Genomic DNA, 23,222 nt, shown 5'->3' on the forward strand with positions numbered 1-23,222 from the left:
TCTCTATGGTTGGCACTTAGGAGATATGCATGTTAAAGCCTTAACTGAATCTCACCTACCAATTGAGTCTGGGCCATCCTGCTAAATTACATGCCTTCAAGAAAAAAGCTCACAAGGCCCTCAACAGAGAACATAAGATTAAGCATCACTTGCTTGACCAATTAGCTGCTATTTGAAGTTGTACATGCTTGACATGAATTCATTTAATCATGAAATGGTCTACAAAGCCTTTAACTTGCTAGAAACAAGCAGAGGCAGAGAGTTTCCCTGTGCAGAAGTCCCTAGGTCTGCCCTGCCAGTAGGTTTAAAGCTCAAGAAATCCTACCTCTCCTTGTTCTCAGGGTCTCACTTACCTTTTCTTCTCTCCAGCATTTATTTCAGTCTCTGTAGTAGCAACTGGGATAGACAGGCAACTTGGCTCTGCCTTGCCCTGTGGCACACAGAACCTTGTTCAGCCCTGAGCAGGACTTGTCCCTGCCATCTTTGAGCCTAAAAGACAGCACCCAGGAAACCCTGTAGCTGAAGGGTTCCTGTCAGTGAACACCTCTCAACATAGCACTATTAAATAAATAGCACACAGTGGTGTTGACTTTAGCTCTGCGTTGTACCCAGCACGTAGCCACAGCTCGGTATTGCACCACACACACCTAATGTTTGCTTTTCAGTGATGGCCTCTGTTGGCTTATCCCCTCCAGGCCCATTTCCCACCCCTGACTTGAACCTGTGCTGTTGCTATACTCCCTCCTAATTGCCAAAAATTGCTTGTCTCCTCCATGCCCTGGGATTGTTCAAGGTATCCATCTCATGGTACTGATGCTCCTCTTGTATTGAAGCCAGTTTGGTATTACAAAAGATGACATTACTAAAACTTAAAATGCTTTTCTTAATAATGACAGGATATAAAATTAGTAATGTAAGCTACATTAATTTTCTGGTCTCTTCCATTTTCTTCCATTATACAGGCATTATAAAGTAAACCACCCAGTTCCCAATAACAGTATCTTACTCTCAACACACATAAAGCAGGGCCTAACTTTGGTAGATTTTGAAACACAAGGACAGTAAAAGAGGCCATTTGAAGACTAGCTTAGAGGTAATTATCTTATTCTGTGTATATTAGCTGTACAGACCGTACTCTGGCCACACATTAATCCCACCTTGTGTTAACTTCCACACCAAGGTATCCAGTTCAGCACCAGGGGCTTCTGGCAGGGAAGGAGCACAAGAACATCCCTCAGACTTCTCAAGGGAGAAGAATTTCACCTTCCAAGTTAGACTTTAAAACTCCACTACAATCTTAAAAAGCCTCTGTTCTCTTCCCATTGAAACGGATAAATCTTATTTTTGCTTGGCAGATCCTGTTTCCCAGAGACCTTTCTCTTGTCCCCTTCTCCTTGTCCCACATCCTTCCCTCAAGAGCTTTCCTTGCTCCCATCTCCTTAATCTTCTTGGGCTCATTTCCAGAGGTGCTTGTAAAAACACAGCAGCATGCTATAAGCAGCCAGTCTCGTCAGCTTTAAACTTCACTAGTTTCTGTTTCTGAGGCAGGAGAGGGGAAAAAGGGTATTCCAAGGGGACCCCTTTGACGTGGCCATTCATCTGCCTACATCAGCAGTTCCCAAGCCTGTCAGCTCCCACCCTCATTTCCGGGCTCATGACCTCCCTTCCATCAGCACTCCTCGGGGTCGCGACCCCAACTTTGGAAACTTCTCATCTGCATCAGTCAAAAGTGACACCTCAAGAATAATTTTCTAGCTGGTGCCATTTTTGTTTATGCTCCTGAGGGGCGTGATTACCCAGGAGTTCAGGTTCAAACTTGTCTCTTTGCTTGTTTGTAAGTCTGGAAAGAATTTTTGGGTGTCATTCAGCCACTTGATAGCAAACTCCAACTTTTGACTGTTCTGGTTAGAGACAATTATATCCCAACTGACCTGGTATGGCATTAAGCTCTTGGTTGCAAAGTTCAGCCGTGCTTGGAAGAAGCAAGGATTTTGCTTCTCTGCAGAGTCTGAAAATATCATTGTTTTCCCTGCTTGCATGTCACGATCATTCAGATATAACAATTACAGTGCCCAAACCACTCCTTATGCAGTGACACGATTTCATCCCCCACACTCTGCACCCTCGCTGCTGCACACACGCATGCAGGCAGCTGAACTCTCACAGCTGGTTTTCTGCACGTCAGGTTGTCTTTCTCTTTATGGTCACTGAGACTGTGGGGGTAGTGAACATTGTAATATTCTAATTTCTCACTCTGCTTTGTCATCTTTGCTTGCTGATAAAAGGGTGGTGGGAGGGAGAAAATCAACAGTGGTTTGAAGACATCTTGAAAACACCACTAAAAATGCTAAAACTGTCAGAACATTTGCAGTTTGGATGTGCTACAGCAAGTCCTGCTTTGGAATTTCCCTGGAATTAAAACAATTGGCCATTTTTCAACTACCTTTTTCTTCTATTTTCACATCATATCCTTATTCAGCCTACATATCTCTGTAGAGGTGGTTCTACTCCTGCACTAAAGACCAGTTTCTTTAGCTTTCCTGCCCACAAAATCTCTCTCAGCTGGTACTCTCTGACTCTAAGCCTGAAGCAGCTGTTTGACTTTCTCTTTAACCTCAGTGTATTTCAGTGTTACTGTTTTTCAATTTAAACAGCCTAGAGATATCTGCCTAGACACACCAGGCTGGAATCTGGGGAATGTAAAGTGGAAGCTTAGCAGTAGCAGCAGCACCTGGGCGCAGCCAGCCTTCATACCTGCCTTGGGAAAAGAAAATATAAATCTTGAGTCAAAGGGAAACCAGGTAATACTAAGTATTAACTAAGGGAAACCAGTTATTAAAGTCTATGAAAGGACACAACACCAGCCCTGCACTTGAGAGGGATAAAGTTATTCAAGATCAGTCAAGGAGGGAGAGAGAAGAAAGACATTTGTGACTTTTTACCACTAAGGCACATGTGAGTACATGAGACAGTTGGATACAATCCCTTTTTGTAATTATTCAGTCTCCATATGAGGGTTAAGCATCTGACTTTGGATGCTGCCAATAGAAAAGATTAAGCTGAAAATGTTTCAGCATGAAAGGCAACCACTGAAGCCAACATCAGGGCTTCTCTCTCCCCCAAGTACGAGGGCAAACCCCATGGCCTGACAGTGCAGGCCAGCAGGTGAAAACAACATCATACTTTGTTAGAATGAAACTTGGTGAGTATCAGAGCACATCATCAGCATGGAGAAATTCCTGTAATGATGTGCATGAGATCATAACTTGTTTGTCACTTTACTGCACTTGCAAAAGGGTTGCAGATCCCTACTGAATGGCAAATGGTTTTCATTTTCATCCTGGGTTTTGTTGCCACTCTGTGCTTACAAGAGTGCACAGAGGTCAGGTTTGCCTTCTGCCTTCTCTTGTGCCATTATGGAATAGAAAACTGCTGGAGATGTCAAAGTAGTGGACTTGAGAAGCTGGTGTGGTTATTGCTACTGAGTTGAGCATACCTGAAATATCTCTGCCTGTGACACCTCCAGTTTCAGCTGGGGGATTCAGATGGACAGAACTTTCAAGGTTTGTGGGCAATTGTCTGGTTGTGGTTGGATTTTGCTTTTTTCTTCTTTTTAAATTTATGTATTTGGGTTTGTTTCAGCTAGGAGGGAATTAAAAATTTTGCCAGCAAGAACAGAGCACTGGACTAATCTGAGCTCTGCAAAAACTAATCCAACCTCTTGCTTAGAAAAATGTGTCTTCATGAATAATGTTCTACATAAAGGAAAAACTGTACTGTTAAATGTAAAAAAGATTCCAAAATTAGAATTATCTTATTCATCTTGTTAATGCACATTAGAAAAGGATTGATAATATGCATGGACTAGACAGAATTTAGTAAACAGGTTGACAACTAAAAATATTTTGACCAGTATAGGAGATAAAACCTTCTTTTGAAGAAAAGAGCCACTATCAAAGGTTCATGGCTGAAAAACTAATTAGAGCACAGCCATTGTAGCTACATGATATTTGTATAATCAGATCAGACTCCCATTTGATTTATCAAATGCACAGGGGCTCTCGTTTCAGGGGTGTATGGAAACACACTTTGAAGTGCATATTTGATATCTGGATGAAGCTCTCGTGTACAGGTGCAGCATTTGTAAAACATCCAAGAAAATACAAAGGGCCCTTTTAAGAGAGAGACTCCCCGCTCTGGGAAAAGTTCTCCTCTTTGTGATTACAAGGTTATTCAGCTAATATTAATATTTGGGCTATTTTTACTGGTCCAAAGAAACCAAACAGCACATAGAAATGTTGGAAGGTCATGGGTTTAATCTTGTCAAAGATACTTTCAGGTTTGGGGACTTTTTAGTAGAAAGGCCATATACTTTATTGATCCATTGAAATATGACACTGGAAAATATTTTTTCAGAAAAAGTGGATGCCAAAGGGTCAAGGATGCATCTCCATCCTGGCTTTGAAAGACACATATAACCACAGTGTTTCATGTCACTAAAGGTCCACAGGTCTCTCCTACCACTGCCAACACAGACAAGACGCCAGCAGGTATCATCAATATATGTATTTTAGACCTCAGGGCACCAGAAGGCCTATCCTAAACATGAATAATTTAGGGAAGGGGTGGTTTCTTGGGAAGGTTTTCAAAAGATGAAAGTGCTTTTGAAGAAAAAGAAACTTTGCTTGCAAATCACATAACAGCTGCAGAGCAAGGCATGAAGAGTAAGGTGAACACTGCTGGCCACTCTGACAGCCTTGCCAGGGAGCTGAATGAGGAGAGTTGAGCTGGCACAGCTTGGTAAGGGTCCCAATGCCAAGGACTGTATACAAAATGATGCTAAGGGACCAACTCTGCTCAATGTACTACAGGAAAAATAGTCATGTTTGCTCATTTTAATCATTTATCAGTTCTGAATGTGTGCCCATTAACCATATAAACTGTAGAGAGGAAAAAACATTTGGTGAAATAATCCTACAAAGCAGCAAGGGAATTCACTAAAAATCTGTAATTCTGAGTGAGAACAAGTGGCAGAAAGTTCATAGGGCTTCCTGTGTGATCCTGTGCCTGTCAAAGAAAAGGATCTAGACAAGGTCTTATTGTGACACTGAAAAATCCACATAGCCCTTGAAAGGAGAGGAATTCTTCGAAATAAAAAGAGGGCAAAGGCAATAATTCACCATAGTTTGTTTCTTCTTGCCCTTCATTAGATTATTATTCCCTAAACCAACCCAGCAGGAAACAGAGACATGGAAAGTAAGTGCAAGTATGTATTGCCATGAGAGCAGTAAGCCTTACTCCAACAATTCTCAAAGTAAGAAGCTTAACTCTATTATATGATAAAACAATTTCATCTGAGACACCAAATCTTCAGTCCCAAAGATAGAAACATTTTATCTGCATCTGAGAAATGACAATGATTCTACAAACGTGGAGGCTCATGGAATTACAATGGCTTTCTTCGAAGATGCTGAAAGGCACAGATGCCAAAACAAGATCAGGGAAGCTGAAACTGATAGTGCACAAGACTATATGAATCAACCAGACAGCCCAGTGATGCAGAGGTCAAACAAATGGGAGGAAGAAAAGAAAAAATACTGCAGGCCAAGGGTATTTGAACTGTATGTGAACACATTTACATTCAGTGTGGCACTCTCCATGTGTCACACACAAAAGTGGGATCTGCGCTAGCCCTGAGGAATGCTGCAATATTGCCTTATGACAAGACATTCACTCATGACATGGACACTCCTCTAAATTAAGTGCTTTCTAGTGCCAGATAGTCTTTCAGATTTGCTTTTTTTCAGTGCTTTTTAAATAGCTTGCTCTCCAGTGACCTGGAGTCACATGCTTGTGCCTTGATCATTCAGAGTATTTCACAAATTCTTTGGGAAAATACTCAGACCAGCCTAGATAAATAACAGAGCTATGCCTGTCAGAAACTCCCTTCTCTACCTGGAACCAGCTGAAGACAGGGGGAGATATTTCCACAGTCAGCACCAGAGCTAAGACTAAGGAGTAAAAGGTGCTCACCTGTAAGTTTGAGCTCTAGAGCTATTGCTAGCAAGAACGACCAATATAAAAGGTCAGTGGAATGACACAAGTAAAGACATTTACCACATGAGGGTGCAGAATTGAGAAGGAAGGCTGGGATTATATCTGGCCAGCTCCTGTTGTATCAAGAAATGCATCTCTGCAGACAGGGACAGGCACAGCCAGAGCTGAGCTCGAGGGTGGCAGAGGTTATTGGGTGGGCTCAGTCACCACTTGGGAAGAGCAGTGGGGACTTTCCTTGGGTGTCAAAGGAGGTCACAGCAGTGGGATTTGAGTGAGCTGCACTGGTATGCTTTTAGTCCTTGGGCTTTACAAATTTTCATATTCACATGTCACTGGCCTGGGAACGTCAGTGTATCTGTCGAAAGACAGTTCTCTGTTCCCAGCTGTCCCAGCTGCACATAGCAAGGACAGAAGGAGGCACAGCAGTTTTAGAGGGATGGAGTGATTTTGAGGTCCTTGCAGGTCCTTTGATCTTTCTGGCATGCACCAGAGCACTTGAAGGCAGCTCTGAGGTGTTTCCCAGGGTGTGCAATGGGCCCTGCCTGCAGTGCACTTCAGCATGGCCCATTTCCAGGGTCCCTGTGCGGTGAGTCATGAGCTGAAAGGAATACACGAAAGAGTTTGTTCTTGTCTCTCCTGCCCCCTTTCTACAGCCTCTGAGAGTGGCCAGGACAGCCTATAGGAGGATAAGTGCAAGCAGGAGTGAAGTGATTGAGAAGACAGTTAAATAAACTGGCTGATAAAGTTGACCAGGAAATCTGATGCATTAAGTCTTAGGGATCATCCTTGGAAGGAAACGACACAACTTCAGTTATGATGCATAAGATCACCACAGACCTCAACAAACACTCCACAAGTCACCAGGAATTCACTAGTATGAATGAAAGCTGCTCCACTGAATCCTACAATCCACTGCACAGCAAACTGGACTGAGCCCCAAAGTGCTCCATGGGGGCCCATCATGCACCCCCAAGGCCTGGCAGCCTCCTCCACCAGGCATCTCTCTGTAGGTGGCCTAATGCATTCTTTCAGGTGCACCTGACAAACTGAAAAAAAGATTTAGGAACCTAGAATGATGCTTCAAAACTGCACAGATGTTAAAAGGCACAAGCAAACAGCACAAGCAGCCCTTCTCCTTGCTGTCCAAATCTAAGAAAGGACGCAACAGAGGGCAGCAAGTTTTAATGCATGATCAAAAGCTGCTGTAAAAGTCCTTGTGGAAACATGAAATCTATTATATTTATCACAAATTTGCTAAGTAAGGTTAATACCCTGGCATTGACCCTGTCTCATATGCCCTTAATAACATTATTATGCTTTGTCCTGTTAAGATTTTACAGCAGAAGAGATAACACATGGTCGATAATCCATTATAAACAGGTACTTTTCGTCTTGTCCCCTTGCCCACAGCCTCCACCCCGTTGCAGCAGGGAAGATACTGCTTCAGCCAGAGAATTTTCCAATGTCAGCCTGTAACCATCATATGCCTGAAGAAAAAGAAACTGATCAGGCATTGTTGGTCTTTATCCTGGCAGTCAAATAGCCTGCATGAATATCAACATTATCATAAATCATTCAATTGCTGAAAGTCATCCTAACATCTGAAGGAGCTGAATAGCAACCATTTCTCAGTCCTTATGCACATCCACTCACAGCAGCTGAGCTGTGGGAGTATATAGACCTATTTTTCAGCAAGCATGATAATCAAGACATTCCTCATTTAAGAGTGAATTCATTTGCCTTGGTATTAGTCCTAAATATGAATACCAGGAATTGATATATAATATGTAAACTCAAATGAAGATTAAACTGAGGCCACCAAACTCCTTTATTCCTTAAAACATATATAAAGCCTCAGCAAGATTCTTATCTTGGCGTGAATCTAAACATACTGAATGAAATTTAAAAGCCACCATTACAGACTGGTTCTACTCAGCAGCCCCAGTGTAGCCATAAAATTCAGAATCTGTTCTTAATATCTCTGCACACTGGTACCATGCAGAACTAGCTCCAGACTATTTATAGCTCACACTATATATACACACTGCAGCTTCCAAAGGAATATTTTATCTTTTGGGAGGACAATGCTTTCAGTAATGTAAGAAGCCAAAATTTTGCTTAAAAAAAAAAAATCAAAAAAACAAAACCTCTGCTTAAATCCTTAATGTAAGAAGCCAAAGTTTTGCTTAAAAAAAAAAAAAAAAAAAAAAACCCAAAAAAAAACCAACAACAAAAAAAAACCCAAAAAACAAAACCTCTGCTCAAACCCTTAACCTGGAAGAGTGGCCCTGCACTGCCAATCAGATAATGGGCTTAATTCTTACATCACACTTTATTTGTAGCTCACTGTGTAGTTAATGTTTGCAGCTTATCTAACAGGAGAAATGTGAAACCAGAGTTTTAGAACAATAGAAACAAGGCTGTCACCAGCAGGCTGCCAATGAATCATGTCCCCGCAGTCAAGTTCTCCCAGAAGGTCATTTGTAACAGAAATACATCCCTGCCTGAGCTGGCAAAATGCTGAAAAATGTTTCTCATTTTTATCCTAATAAAACATGGAGCAGATCAATTACCAGAACAACTTTACCTGGTAGGAATTTTAAGTTCTATTGTCTGCAAGAATTAATAGTAAAGGTTACTGAGTGAGCAGGCCTGCTTTCTTCTGTGTCTGGGATTCTAGAGGTGGTTTTACCTTCAATCTAATTTCAAGGTAACAAAAAACCATGTATAAACTTTAAGAAAAGTGATTTACTGTTCTCTTTCACATTTTCAAAATCAGAAAAAAAAAATTTAAGTAACTTTCTTCCATATCATTCAGAACAGAAGCTCTGAAATCATGGAAAGCCAGCAAGGTCTGCAAGAATGATTTTCCAAGAGAGAGAAAGCAGCAATAATACTTACTTTCTTCTGTTCAGAGAGAGATGCAGAAAAAGGACAAGGAAGTACCAAAAACAAACAAACAAAAAAAACCAAAAACAAAAACAAAAAAACCAAAACAAAACACCACCAACCCCCCCCCAAACAAAAAAAAAGTGCCCAAGCCTGAGTCATAAAAGCTGGTTTTTGCTCATATGGAATTATTTTAAAGTAATTGCAGCTTAAAAAAGAAAAAAACATATTTTCTGCTGCACTTGCAAAAGAGCTCCAGATTTTCTGCAAGAGGGAAAACAGATGATGGGGGGAGCTGTTCTTTTAAGAAAAATGTCATTGGCACAAACAGCTGGCACTTGGTGACGTGTTATTTATATGTGCAGTTGCTGTGTTTTTTAACAGATAAGAAAGCATTATCTCATTTGTGATTCAGGTGAGGAGCACAAGCAGCTCTGCAGCGCCGCTGGCCGCTGTGCCACGTTCCTTATCATATCAGAAACACCTGTCATTTTGCAAATGAGTTCAATTTAAAAGTGCATCAAATATGCTGTCTCAGGATGAGACAGAATTCTGCAGGGAAACCTGAAAAGCAGCCTCCCCCTGCAAATGCTGGGATGGTCTGTCCCATATTCACCAGCTGGGATGAGAGCAAGGACTGGGAAGGGGGAGGAGGAGAAAAAGAGAGAGACCTTGGAAGTGTCATGATTATAAACTATCCTTTCTCTAGGAGCCAACTGTGCCTGAGAACCACCTTGCTTGTGAGGTTCATGCTGCAAAATTATTATCACATCATAAACAGACCTGGCTGAATCCTGGCCTTTGTGTTCCAGAGGACTTTACTCAAGAAAACACTGATGGGCTGGGGTAGGAAGGATGTGTGGAGAGGTGGCCAGCATGGGGATTACCACCAGAAGTGCACTTGCAGGGGCTCTGCCCACAAAGATGGAAATGAATTCATTTTAAGGGCAGCTGAGGACGAGCTGGTAGGAGCTCCCACTTCCAGGGAAGGCAAGGTGTGCCTCTAGTCCAAGCTGATGGGAAAAACTGGGCATGCTCATGCACCTGTGTTCATCCCTGCAGTAATGCTGCACACGGCACAAAGTTAGAACCCAACAATTCATAGTATGGGCCAAGTTTTCCTCTGATGGTGTTCTCCAGAGAACTGGGCTGGGTCTAGTACCCCTGTGAGTACAAGGGCATTTTTGTACTCTTTAGCAGGAACAAAGACAACTCAAGGTGGCTTCAAAATCTCTCATGCCTAGAAATGCCTCTGCAGCTCTGGAAGCAGGCAGCTGGATTGAGATCCCCATCTGTGTCACACTGAGCGACTGCTTCCTGCTTTGCCTTTGGGCTTTTATTTTAAAATACAGGAGAAAAATTACCGTTTCTTTAGCCCTTGATGAGAAATCCCTTGAACTTCAGCTGATACACAGGGTAAAACTAAGGACAGACTCTGAACTGGGTTATTGTTCCTTTAGCCTGTGCACAGCCACATGCTGCCTTTTCTGTCCCATCAAAGACCTCCCCTTGGTGATCCTCTATGGCTGCTGTACTTCCAATTGTGGATGAAATGTGAAACATCCTCTTTTTTTCCCCAAGGAGTACTAAAACCAGGCATGCAACTTAAGAAAAATAGGTGAAAATACCTATTTTAACTTTGCTTCTAATCAGAAAACATATATTCTTAAATATGCATACATCAGCAGAAACAGCAGGTAAGGGCTCCCACTCTAAAACAAACAGAAACATGCACTTTGAACCCTCATATGAAATTGCAGTAAAAGCCCAACCCAATAATTATTTTCCTTGATTTTCAGCCAGAAGAGGCACAAGACAAATAAGTCATCAAGGACAAATAAAAGGAGGTTCATTCATCGCATTCATGGCTGGAATCTTTAATGGTCACCAAATGAACTAAGATAACTAAGTAACCATTGTAAATATTAATCTTTAAAGGAAAACAATACTCCCAACAACAGGAAGTCTGATAAGACATTGGATGTGGCCATCAGTGTTATGGAGTCTCTCTAATTTCCTTAGTTTTTTCTTATGCCTCTAGAGGGATCAGGAAGGGGACCATATGGTATCTCTCAAAGGAAGTAAATTAACATTATTAATAGCTAATGTGGGAGAGGTGAAACAGTGATTGTTCGTTCTGGTTGTTATTGTGCTTTTGTTGGGGGGGAAGCCTGCCTGCTAGTAAGCTTAAGCACTCAAGCCAAATTCAAAATCTTGTATTTATAAACAGAGATCTGATAACAGTTGCCTAAGCATCCATGATGCTTTGCCAGCGCACGCACATCGAGCTGATCTGAAGGGCCTGTCCTGGGGTTAGCTCACACAGAGGACAGCTCAGGCTGTCCCTGTTCCCAAGCAATGCCTCACAAGGACCCCCCACATTCTCCTTTGTGTTGGTTTAGTTTGGAGCAGAAGATCTACCCACCAAGGATGGGTAGATCTGCACTTCTGAGGGATGCAACCTGTCCTCTGGCATCCACTGAGGCAGGGGATCAAGGTGCCACAGGAGGTGGGTTCTCACAGGCAGTGGTCACCCTGTGGGACATCTCCTTTTGAGCCCACAGTGTTGGCACAGCTGTTTTCCAAGCGTTGCTCAGCAGAGTGGTATGGAAGTGGAAGAAGAATTATTTTGTGGGAAGCAGTGATAACAAAGTGCTGCATTAAGATTGATTGAATTGGTGACTTGGATGAATATGTCAGAGGCCTAAGATCCCTTGCACTTTCTCTGCACTATAAGAATTCACCTTTCTAGGCCTCTGTTTTTATCGCCCAAATACTTAGAGGGTGGTATTTATTCACTGTAAATAATATTGCCACTTAAGTTATACTTTGTGGCTACTTGAAAGGGTAGAGACCCTGATGTTGAACTCATCTGTTTGTCCCAGAGCACCTGAAAGCATAAAATGCATTTCTCATTTGTTTCAAGAGTTCCTATACTTTCTATTTTCTTCCCAATAATGAAAACCTGAGGCAATGTCTAGCTGGCTTTGAAGAACTGGACTTTATGACACCTTGCATGTTGAGACAATCTGCAAAATAAATTTGGTAGGTAAAACTGAGAGGAGTTGATTGCAATTACCATTATCCATTGAGCTAGGTAGATTTTAAGAAACTTTGGGGAAATTGTTCAATAAATTCCTCAGAAAGAAAGCAGCGGAATTTCATATAATTAATTCACTGGACCTTAATAAATATTGAGTAGCCTAGTAGAATTACCTGATGCTTCAGGGCACATGGTGATTACTTCATAGAGATAAAGGAATTCCCTCTGCCCTTGAAAGCTTATACTTCAACTGCAGGCTGTCAGCTGGAATTTGTTTTCTAGGCCTGAAGAGGACAACTTGAATGTTTTAAGACTATACAGACTTCAGTTAAGCTTAGGTGGAACTGCTCTGTAAGGAAACCCCTTCCCTACCAGACAACTCCACTTGCAGAGAGAAGTCAGTAAACTCTGATTAAGTTTGTGTCTTACATCTGGTCTAAAATACCTCTTCGTGGTTGATGATGGGATGTTTTATTTCTTAAGAAACTCATCACATTGACCAAGAAGTTCGTGAAAGGCTGAAGAGATGTGCATTGTTTCCTGGCTCTATGGAGTCACATGACGTGGATAAATTGGTCTCTGTGCTGAAGCCTGAGTGGTTTATAATATTGTGAAGTTTTCCACACTGCAAATTTTAGGGCCCTTTTGTATTTCAAGTTACGTAAACTTATAACAAAACTGTTGTTCCTTGGCTCTGCAGAATGGGACTTTCTGCTCCATCAGGACAGGGTTGATTTCCAGACACAAAAGGGAGGATGCTTTCATGACAGTTTAGGAGAGGACATTTGCATAATATCCACAGAAGTATGAGAAAACAGATGTTTTGTGAGGACAGCTCTACAATAAGGAAAAACACCAACTCAAAAGAAGTTAAATGTGTCAAGCCAAACTCTCTAGTGATTGAAATGCTCTTTAAGATAACAAATCTGCCTATTTTCATAATCTTAATTATCAATATGATGCTATCACCCTGATGATTACAACTCATTAGAGTGTGGTCATACATGTACTTCTTGTTACCTGCCCCCACCTTTCATCCTTGTTGGGCCCCAAGTGTGGTTGTTTGGTGGTGGCAGATGAAGACAATTCTACTCTAAACCCACCACAACCTCAAAAAGCAAAGCAAGTTACAGTGCACTTCCAGGGAATTATGACACCACGTCCAAAGGTTTACAGATCTCAAGAGGCCCTGTCCTACCCCGATATTGGCGGGGTCTTGGAGTTCACGTGTCTGCAGCAGTTGGAGAGCACTGGCAACGCTGGGCCATGCAAAGGTCACAGGCACACAGTTAACCCCTGCACAAAGATACGACTCACTTGCAACTCATTCTCTATCCTTATCATGCAATTAATCACACTTTGTGAGAGCTTCAGGAAGGAGGGTGTTGTCTGGGGTGGCTGCGATAACTCAGTTGCAACTTGGACTCTCCACCCAGGCAAGGGATTATTGGAGAAATCTAGCTCTGCCTCCCTCCCCACCCATGCTGCCTGGACCTTCTGGGTTCGGGGTGAGGGCTCAGAACCCATCCCTCTTCCCTGCTGGCACACAGAGCAAAGGGCAGACTTGGCTCCTGCCCTGTTCTTGACCGGAGCAGCAGCACCTGGAGCGAGACCTCAGGTGACGGTGTCAGGTTATTTGTGGTAAAGCTCAGCAACTTGCTTACTAATCTCTGGAAAGAAAGGGGAAGCAGAGGAAGGAATTTAACCCCACGGTGCCTCTCAGTCAGCTGGCACAGGCACACAGTGCCTCCCAGGGCCACCCCAGGGAAGTGTGCCTCCAGGGCACTCTGCTCTCAAAGCCAGGGCATGTCTCTGACTGCCACAGGACAATTTATAGGACAAATATTGAGGATAATTAAGGATAATCTCTGCTTTAGGTGTCTTACAAAGAAGGTCAGGTACTGTCTTTCCTTGTCAGATGTGATGAAGTCAAGCAGCTCCCAGGAAGAGGAGGTATTTGTTTCTTAGAACAAATAATAATAAAAACCCCACCTAGATACTAAGGGTTTCCTAGATTTAATCCTCTCAAAATTTAGAACAAGATCATTACAGTGAATTCTGTCTCTAAAGAGCCATAACAGTGAATTACATTGCCAGCATCAATCTCTTTCTGGTACGTGCTTTCTTTACTGTTCTCATGCTAGCAAATACAGAGAAGTACTATAATACTAATGTCCCCAGCTCAGACACTAACATCCTTTCAAGCAACTTGGCAGGTCAGGGTAGATTAGATAGTCACATGAAAGCAGGGGGGGGGGAATCTGCCCTGGAAATTTTTGCTTTTCTTTTTTTTCTGTGTTTAATCTGATGATTTCATAATATTTGGTCATAAGATATTTTGGATATTCAGTCATTATCATGACACGTTTCTTCCTAAATTGCCTTTGGGTAACAGACATTTACATTGCTGGTGAAGTGGCAAAGTTGGGACTAACCAATTCCTGCTCTTGAAAGATCCCACTATTCCCCAGCTGACAGGATTTGAGAAGGCATGTGTTGCATGATCTCTTCTGCTTATAGATGTGACAACTGAAACCAGAGGAGGTCGGAGAAAAAGGCATGTTCCAGCCTCTGTTTCACAATCCTTGGGTACATAAAAGCCCAGTTACCAAGAAACCAGAGCAACAGCATTTCCCCACCCCTGTGAAGGAGGAATATTCCTTGGAAAAATCTGTCTTATGCCACAACAGGCAAGATGCTGAAGGTGCAGGACCAGTAGCCAGAGGAGGCCAATAGACCTGTGGTCAAGCCAAGACTGTGCTCATGCAAGGGAAAGTTCAGTGATTTCTTTGAAAAGGCTGATTCAAAACATTGCAAAAACATGTGGCAACACAGGTACTGAGAGATCACTGTTACAACTGAGCCATTTGTAGCACTCCTGACCTGTCGGAACCCAGAATGTCCCTCAGACACTCCTGGATGTTCCGGGCCCAGGTCAGAAGCATCTGAGACCCTGGCATGCGGCCAGAAACCCCTGTGGCTTTGAATCTGATCCATGGAACAATTTACTAACCTTGCAGGAAGAACAAGAAATCATAGAAGTTTAGATATTATAGTAGAAGTAGTCACAAAGTGAAAGGAAGAATCTTTGAGTGCTGTACAGGGGGGTTTTAGGCCTTGTACAGAGGGGTCTGAGTTTTGTACATGGGGGTCAGAAGTTCTAAGATAGAGGGATTTGGGTGTGCCCTGTCCTCCTTCTTTCTCCTTCCTATCCTCCATGTTCTTGGTGATGTTGGCACTCACAGATTAGTTTAGAATAGAAAGGCAGTGTTCAATATAGGTAATAGGCATTGGGGAAAAACTATAAACATTTAACATGTAATGTGTGATATAAAAGATGGCATCGGCCCCCTGGGCAGTCAGAGAGAGTGTGTCAGAGGGTGTGTGTGTGCCTCTGTCTGACCTGCTGGATGGACCGCAGCAGTTCAGGAAGAAACTCTTTTAGATAACGTACAATAAACTACCTTGAGACCGGGTGACTGAAGACTACTGAGTCTTTCTTTGAAGGCACGGGTTGGAGGAGAGACTTTTCCACCTCTCGGGGTCACCCCAATCTGGGGTTGAGCCCTGGCACTGACCCAGCAATCCTCTTTGTCATGCCTTGGTGTGTCCAGCTCTTTGTTTACATCCAGGCACATTGCTGCAGCACTTGAGCAGCTTCAGCAACATTTGTAATGTATCAGCATATAACTATATCTTAATTAAACTGATGAGACTGAGAGCAGAATTTGATGCTCAAGGCTGCATATGGCAATTGAGCTTTTACAAATTACCATGCCCACATAATTATGAAAAAAACAACTGAAAGAGGCCTTGCTGTCCAGGTAACTGCAGTTCTACGTACTTCACCACGTTAAACAAGTGCATGTGATTTTATTTTATGTCTGTTCTGCTCAGTGCTTTCATGGTCTTTTGAAAGTTCAAAGATAAACAAGAGTCCCCTGAAATGACCTGGCCACAGCTGATCAAAGAATAGGCAAGGGGAAAACCCTTGCAGTGTTAGGCCAGTCCAATTGTCCATGGCATCAAGAAACCTCTCCCTAAAGCAGGCTCACCCCCACTTACCTTCTTCACACATCACTTCACACCTCAGGGGACTCACCTTAGCTCCCTTACTGCATGTTTTCACAGAGCCTCAGGCAGCCCCTTTGTAACTCCATGCACCAATGCAAGCTCCAAGCCTGGCTGCTGCCAGCGGAACAGATCCAACAGACGACTGCTCCAGCCTGGCTCCTGCCACCTTCCCCGCTGGCCTCGCCTCCTCCTGGCTGGGACATGGGCAGCAATGGCAGCCAGCTCCAAACTCCTACCCCTGGGAAAGGAGAGGAGGGAAGGAGCCTGGATCTGTCTCAGTCACCTCTGGTGCAGGCAGGCTTAGGGATGGACGGGGCCTAGAGCCCACACAGGCAACACAAACTAAGCAGCTGAGGGATGGGCTCACCATTACACTGGATACGACAGCAAGGCCACATCACAGAAAGAGGAGAGAGCAGTGTCACTGTTTGTGATGACACAAACTGTCTTTGCTTTCTGTGCTTACTCTTTATATCTACATATCTATCTATCTATCTATCTACCTATCTATATATATATACAAACACACACACATAAGCCAGGCAAGCCAGGCAGGATTTCTCAGCTCTAGCTCAGTTCACCTTGTCACCCACGACCAAGTCCTGTGAAAAGGCAGGTGCACAGTGATACTCCCAGCAATGAACATCATCTCACAAATAAAGCCCAAGGAACAAAGCTGACTTGCTGCACACTAGTCTTCAGGTTTGGGGTCTTCGTTTTGGAAGAGCTCCCTGGAACTGGAGATGGTCCATAATTCTAGCCAAGAGTTCCATCAGAGCCTCACCAGCATCCCATCTAAAGCCTCATCTCATCACAATTCATCTCATGTTTTGCACCCACCAGAGTGCAATGACAGGGCAGGGGGGCTAGCATTATTTTAAACTCAAGGACACTGTTCTGAAGCTTGCCAAATTTACACTCCAGATTTTTAATTCAACTTGATGAGCACTGAGTCTTCATGTGTTCATACCAACAGTGCCTCATGGAATAGATGCTTGTGCTCAAGACAGGCTGCTGTTCCAGACTCACCTCTTTTTTGTATCTCATGTACCAACTACATGACCACAAGTAGTCCTTAAACCTGCAAGCAAAAAGGAAGAGAAAGACAAGTTCCATCACCCTTTCCCCCCTCAAGAGCCCAATTCAGCTCTGTTTACAAGTAACTTTGTACTCAGGCAATAAAAGGCACTTGCAGTTGATACTATTGTTTGGACAGTAATAGGCTTATATCCCCCCAGTACATATGCAGACCTTCCAACACCTAGACCTTAGAAGAGATACTTATAAAAATATAGATATCATCATATTACTTTAGAGATTGGAAAACACAGGCTTGAGAAAAGTATCAGATTAATCATCCAGAATCCCACAAATCTAGAGCCAGATTCACACCTACAGCTCTCCGTTTTCTAATGTCCAACTGTCTGCATATTTTTCAGTCTGGTTCTGCTGAAAACTTATGTTGTGACAAGAATCTAAACACATTTTATCACTTTTGACTTACAAACTATGAGATCACATTTGTCAGATGTAAAGCTAGAAGCAATGCATGCAAATTTAAAGTTTTCTCAAAACAGAATGGAAACATTTTAGTCTGGAATGGTAAGGATGGGGTGGGTTTACTATAAGAAAATACTTCTTATGCAAGGTAAAGACACATTCAACTTGACAGTGAATCTTTTAAGTTTGACTGTTGATCCTCACCCATACACAGCATGAACACTTCTTTTTGTTGTGTCTCTTCCTGACAGGGCTCTAGAGATTGCTAATAACTGAATCCCAGTCACAAAGCACACTTGTAGTGATAAGTCCAGTAGCTAAGCTGCTGACTGCATTGTCTGATGTCCTTAGAAAACACCAACCTATAATTAACTTAAAATACCCACCAAGAAAAATAGTTCAGTCTATAATACACTCACGTAGTTACATTACTGATACCTTCCCAGAGTGACAGGGACAGGGCAGGATGTAGAGTAGCCTAGAAATGGGTGGTATCTGTAGCCTAGAAATGGGTGGTGAAATCTGTAGGGTAGAAGTGTGTTTTTACCACAGGTATTCTTACTACAGGTGCCTTAAGCAGAAAGCTGCATCAGGCTTGGGACTCTTTGGAGGCTCTCTCAGCACCATCACGTTTGAAATTTTGGGTTGCAGCTGTGGTTATTCATCCATTATGACAAAGTCAGACTGATCTCTGTTATTCTATCCTGAGCCCAGCTTAACTTCATTAACTATCAGAACAAGGTCATGCTCTGTTAAGTTTGTACTCTCACATCCCATAGTAACTTTGAATCATCCTCACTGTCAATGCACTAACATTTATGGTCTTCTACTATCATCCCTTTGTTTATGTTCAAAGTTCATTCACTGCCGTCTTCCATTAGGGCTCTGTAAGATATTCTCTGCCCTAGTACCTCTTGTTACCTTTTTCTTACTTGACCCATCAAAAGTTTCTATCCGTCACCAAAGAGGTAGTTTCCATGGAAACTCTGAAGAACAGGCGAAGTTAATGAGGCATAAAATGAAGACAGTGTCCTCAAGCTCACCCATTTTGAAAATCTAGGTCAGAAATGTTTGCTTAAAACATTCCACTCTTCTAAAACCATGTTCACTTGACTGTTAAGGATGTAACAAAAAAAGAAGCTCTAGTATATCCCAAACTTAGCATGTTTAATATAATACTGGATGTTCATGTGAATAAATTATTTTTACAATTTCTCCCAGCCTGTTTTTCCTTTTCAGTTTTCTTGGATAACCCACAGGCATTTAGTTTTATCATCCAGTTACTTATCTTCACCAAACATTTACTCTGGCCATCATAATCTGTCTTTCAGGTAGTGTTTAAGAAACCTGCTATGATCTCACTGAGGGCAGGAGGTATTGGCTCTATCATCCCTTTTAATCTCATTTAGAGGATCTACAGAACAATCTACATGAAAGCCCAATTCAGTCTTAGCCTGCACAACACACAGGCAGAAGCCCAGTAATGAAACCAATGCTGAAATTTTAATTTCCTTACAGTTGATGTTGTCTGATCTCAGCCACCAACTCCAAGCACCAAATGCTGATCTGTTGAAATGCAATGGACTGTGCTCCAGTAAATTATTTATTGCATTCAAGGGGTTTCCTCAGTGAGAATCACAGTTTCTCTCAGGAGAAGAAACAGCCATACCAAGTGTTAGTGCTAAAATATGCTGTCAAGTACATAAGGTTATGGAAGGCTGCCTCAAAAAAGCTGCTGTGGAGGGAAATAATGCTGATGATTTGTTCATCATTTCCTCTACTAGTTGAAAGCAGACGTAATCAGCTGCAGTCATCTTTTGAGATGCAACTATATAGCCAACAATACCCACGTTTTTGGACATGCCTTAAGCTGATCTCCACTATTTCTCTTTAATTTATACTGACTGAGGGCCTTCAGTGCTTTGGGTAGCTGAATGATGACCTGCTCCTGTTAAAAGGTAAGGTCCTGTGGAACACAGAGCTTTTTTTCCTGTTTTTTCTGTTCACAGTGGATGGTGATGGGATTTCAGCTGTTGATGACAAGCAAGAAACAAAGGTTAAAAAAATACCTATAACCTCATGACGTCCTGAGAAAATAAGGTGCACATGATGACAGCTTACAAAAAAAATCTGCTGTCCTAGTAAAAACCTACTGCAATCCACCCTATGTTCCTTGTGTTATCAAATATCAAATCTGAAGTAAATCAGGCCTTTTTCTGGCCAATTCCCTTTTCTCTGCCTAAACCCCTATGTAATGTGTTGATTTAGAAATTATGTACAGCCAGGACAGTTTGAACAACATCTGAAGCAGAACAGCAGTCCCCAAAAACACTTCAGTGTAATCCAATTTCACTAATTAAAATAATTATTTCCACTAAGTTTGCTACTGAACTGCTTGCTTGGCACATCTAGAGTCAGTGCATACAAAGGTCAGGTGCAGCCTCTCCAAACTCTAGGGAGGACATAAAAAAGTAGTGTAGCAGGATGCAAGCCTCTAGATGCTGTTTCTGGTTTGGTTTTGCTCAAGTGTATCAGTTAACAACAGACAGGTGGAGAGCTTCCAACTTGTTTCTTCTTGTCTACACACATCATGTTTTACCCCCTCAGCTCTTACTCCACTCCTCTGTTGTGCTGCAAACTGAACTCCCAGCCTGGAAGGTTTTCTCCAGTGATAAGTTTTGAAAGAAGATGTCCTAAAAACTTAAAATGTTTCTGCAAATGGGTACTTCATGGCACTGGTTCTAGAATAAGAATCATAAGGTAGACAGATTGCCCTCCAAATTTGCAATTGAAGTGTCTGCTACTTGTGCCTACATATTTTTCAGATTTTCTGGAGGAAAAATCAACCCATTTTAGAAAGAAACAAATAGAGACCTAACTGTCAAACTTATTTTTTATTTTTTTCGGTGAGCCTAAAGGAAAGTTTCCTTCAACTCACTCTATGTTGTCAGTATAGCTTTTTATCCAGCACTTCACAATTTTCCAGGGCGCCTGTCTGCTGCCAAATCCTTCCCTTGACATGACCACAGAATAAAAAATCCTTTGCTTTCCTCATTTGAACATCCAACAAGCCACAGTGGCTTTCTTAACTACTGCCTTCTATGAAGAAGCACAAAAAGCAGTCCTCAGTCATGCCCACTTGAACAATCATACGAAAGAGCCTGATTTCATTTTTCCTCATATCAGCACAGTAGACCTCTGATATTACCCTGAATAATGCCTCTAACTGGCTACCTCAGTGAGCCCCTGGGTCTTTTAAAGTGCCACCATTCTCTCCCCCACACAAGACAGCAAGCCATTCTTCTCTGCTAACCCAGGACCAGGGGTTTACTGCCTCACCATCTGCATTTGGCCAGAACAGATGCAAAAAACCCACAGAGATTTGGAGCTCCCAAACCAACAGTGACTTTGGTATAACAGATGCTGCTGTAAAGGAACCTGGTGGCTTCAAAAACTGGGGCACTGGTGTTTTTCTCATATGCCCTCATGTTTTCACTCACTATCTGATCTGTATCAAAAGGACAAGGCCACAATGTGCTTACTGTCAGTATTTCCCTGTGCCTTGGACTTCTGTATTCTTTGGACACCTGAGCCTTTTTGCTGCAGTGGAGATAACACTGTACTCATCAGGAGGTGAGGTTATCTGTCAGTGTGTCTTCATTCACAACATATATGCACAAACTTCCAGGTGAAACACGAGTGAGTTTGGATTAGCCTTTGTTTTAATTCTGGGGTGAAGTTAAAGAAGTTGCAAGCAAAACAAAGTAATACAGTCAGCAGTCAGCTCTCAGATTATGACAATGATGGGGAGAAAAAAATTTGCCTATTTAGTAGATCGATAGATGTATTGATCTATCTGGGGAGAACATAAATAATGGAACATATCCCAAGCACATGTGGATAGAAGGGACAGAGTAATCCATCTCCAAATGGCACCTGCTGATTTATGGAACATAAATTATGCCCTTGCAATCTATTGATTGTCATGGAATTTGATCAAAGCACTGATCTCCTAGCACTGGCACTGCTCTGACCAGGGCCTAAAAGACCAAAATATATGACAAATCCCAGCTAAGAATCTTTTAGGTTCCATGGCTTCTGTCATTCTAACTCAGAGAGTTTTTGGTGCGTTCATTTATGTTTCTCCAGAACCTCTGAGTTATCTTTAATCAAGACTTACATGTTGATGACAAACTGCATTCTGCCATTCAGATGTCCTACTTTTATCCCAGCAATGCAACTAGATTAGAGTTTGCCTTATCCCAGGAAGATTGGGAGATGTTAATCCATTCTCGTGTACATCTTGGCTGGGCTCCTCACACTCTTTGCTGACAGCTTTAACAAGCAGGGCCATGAATTTATTGCAGCTTAATTCAAATTTATCTGCAAAAGATGCCACCTGAGACTAAACATTCATGTATCATTTTGCCTGACTTTAGAACCCATCAACTCTCTCCCCAGGAATGTGGTGTATTGATATTAACAATTCCTCTGTTCACGCTTATTGCCATTCACTGATCCTCTGCAATGGCAAACATTGCTCCAGGCTCATCCTTTCCCTTTACTCCTGGTGGACAGATTTAGTGATCTGAGTGAGGAAAGAGAGCATACTAATTAAATTCAGATATTGAATCTAAATCAGGAGGTGCTGCAAATGCCAGGGAAGGCAGGGAAAATACAGTTCAAAAGGAATACATAGCCCCTGGGACTAAATGGAAAAATCTGTCAGAATGCAAACAGAAATGTTTGGTAAAGAGAAATAACATGAAAGATACTTTCACAACAGAATCACTGCAAAATTTTGATGTTAAATGGATTGTAGAAAGCAAATCAGATCAAAGCTTGAAGTAAAATATGACATTAATGAAAACAACACATAATTAGGGAAGTTTCCTTCATCAGAGGCAGAACACATTTCTATATTCAATTTACTCCCAGGTTGCTACAAGCCACAACTGCATCCATGAAAGCCAAAGTGCAAGAGGAAAACCAAAAGTGATTTATAAGGATAGATATTAAGGACTAAATGTGAGTGTCACAGCCAAATGGATGGAGAGGAGTAAAAGGATTGGCATAAACCTGTTGGGAAAACTACCATGGAAAGGAGGAATTTGCAAAAGCTCAGGGGGCTCAGCTACAAAAATGAATGAGTCAAACTTTGAAATAAAGGAGGGGCCAGGGTTACTGTCCAGAAAATGGTGAAGCTGAGAGATCTGTTCATCTAAAATACACTCTCCAGGGAAGTAAGATGGCTGATGTAAATGAGGAATGGGCTAAAGGGCAATAGAAAGAAAACTTTTTTGTATTTTTTGTGCATAAAATAGTTACCTTTTTAAGCACCAAAGGATAAATCCTCAGCTGAACTAGACCACTGCAGCTGCACCAAAGTCTGTCAGTTTACACCAGCCAAGATCTGGCATACCTTTCATAATTCACATGCTGGGTTGTGAACAGTAATTAATCCTGCCTCCACTCAGCAGAGATCCCTTGCCCTTTATATTTGTTAGTCAATATATGCTTTAGGAAAACAGGGCTGAAAGGACCTTTTGGATTGTGTGATCCTCTCTTTTGCTTTTACAGTGAGCCATAACCTTTCCAGCTGACAAACTGTAAAATGACAGTGGTTGCTTGCACCCACTGCTCTTTGTAAAAAAAAGCT

The 23,222-nt window shown here is 42.2% G+C and overlaps 1 protein-coding gene and 1 long non-coding RNA gene across 4 annotated transcripts; one reads left to right on the plus strand and one right to left on the minus strand.

The window, feature by feature from the left end:
* Positions 1-11,770: 11,770 nt before the first annotated feature.
* On the minus strand, positions 11,771-16,418 carry LOC128793973 (uncharacterized). 3 transcript variants are annotated; one of them, XR_008432949.1, is made up of 4 exons: positions 16,347-16,418; positions 16,092-16,257; positions 12,163-12,273; positions 11,771-11,975 (listed from the first exon to the last, which is right to left on the minus strand). It is a non-coding gene; the product is annotated as an uncharacterized LOC128793973 (long non-coding RNA). The 3 variants fall into 3 exon arrangements; XR_008432947.1 differs by having other exon boundaries at positions 16,092-16,372; XR_008432948.1 differs by lacking the exons at positions 16,092-16,257; positions 16,347-16,418 and adding an exon at positions 13,020-13,102.
* On the plus strand, positions 13,140-15,437 carry LOC128793972 (uncharacterized). The gene is made up of 4 exons (XM_053953500.1): positions 13,140-13,607; positions 13,867-13,942; positions 14,510-14,578; positions 14,680-15,437. Exons 1-4 carry the CDS (start codon positions 13,140-13,142, stop codon positions 14,706-14,708), a joined length of 642 nt encoding a protein of 213 aa, XP_053809475.1. The 3' UTR covers positions 14,709-15,437.
* Positions 16,419-23,222: the final 6,804 nt, after the last annotated feature.

The sequence above is a fragment of the Vidua chalybeata genome, chromosome 12 (assembly GCF_026979565.1).
Source record: "Vidua chalybeata isolate OUT-0048 chromosome 12, bVidCha1 merged haplotype, whole genome shotgun sequence".
Taxonomy (NCBI): domain Eukaryota; kingdom Metazoa; phylum Chordata; class Aves; order Passeriformes; family Viduidae; genus Vidua; species Vidua chalybeata.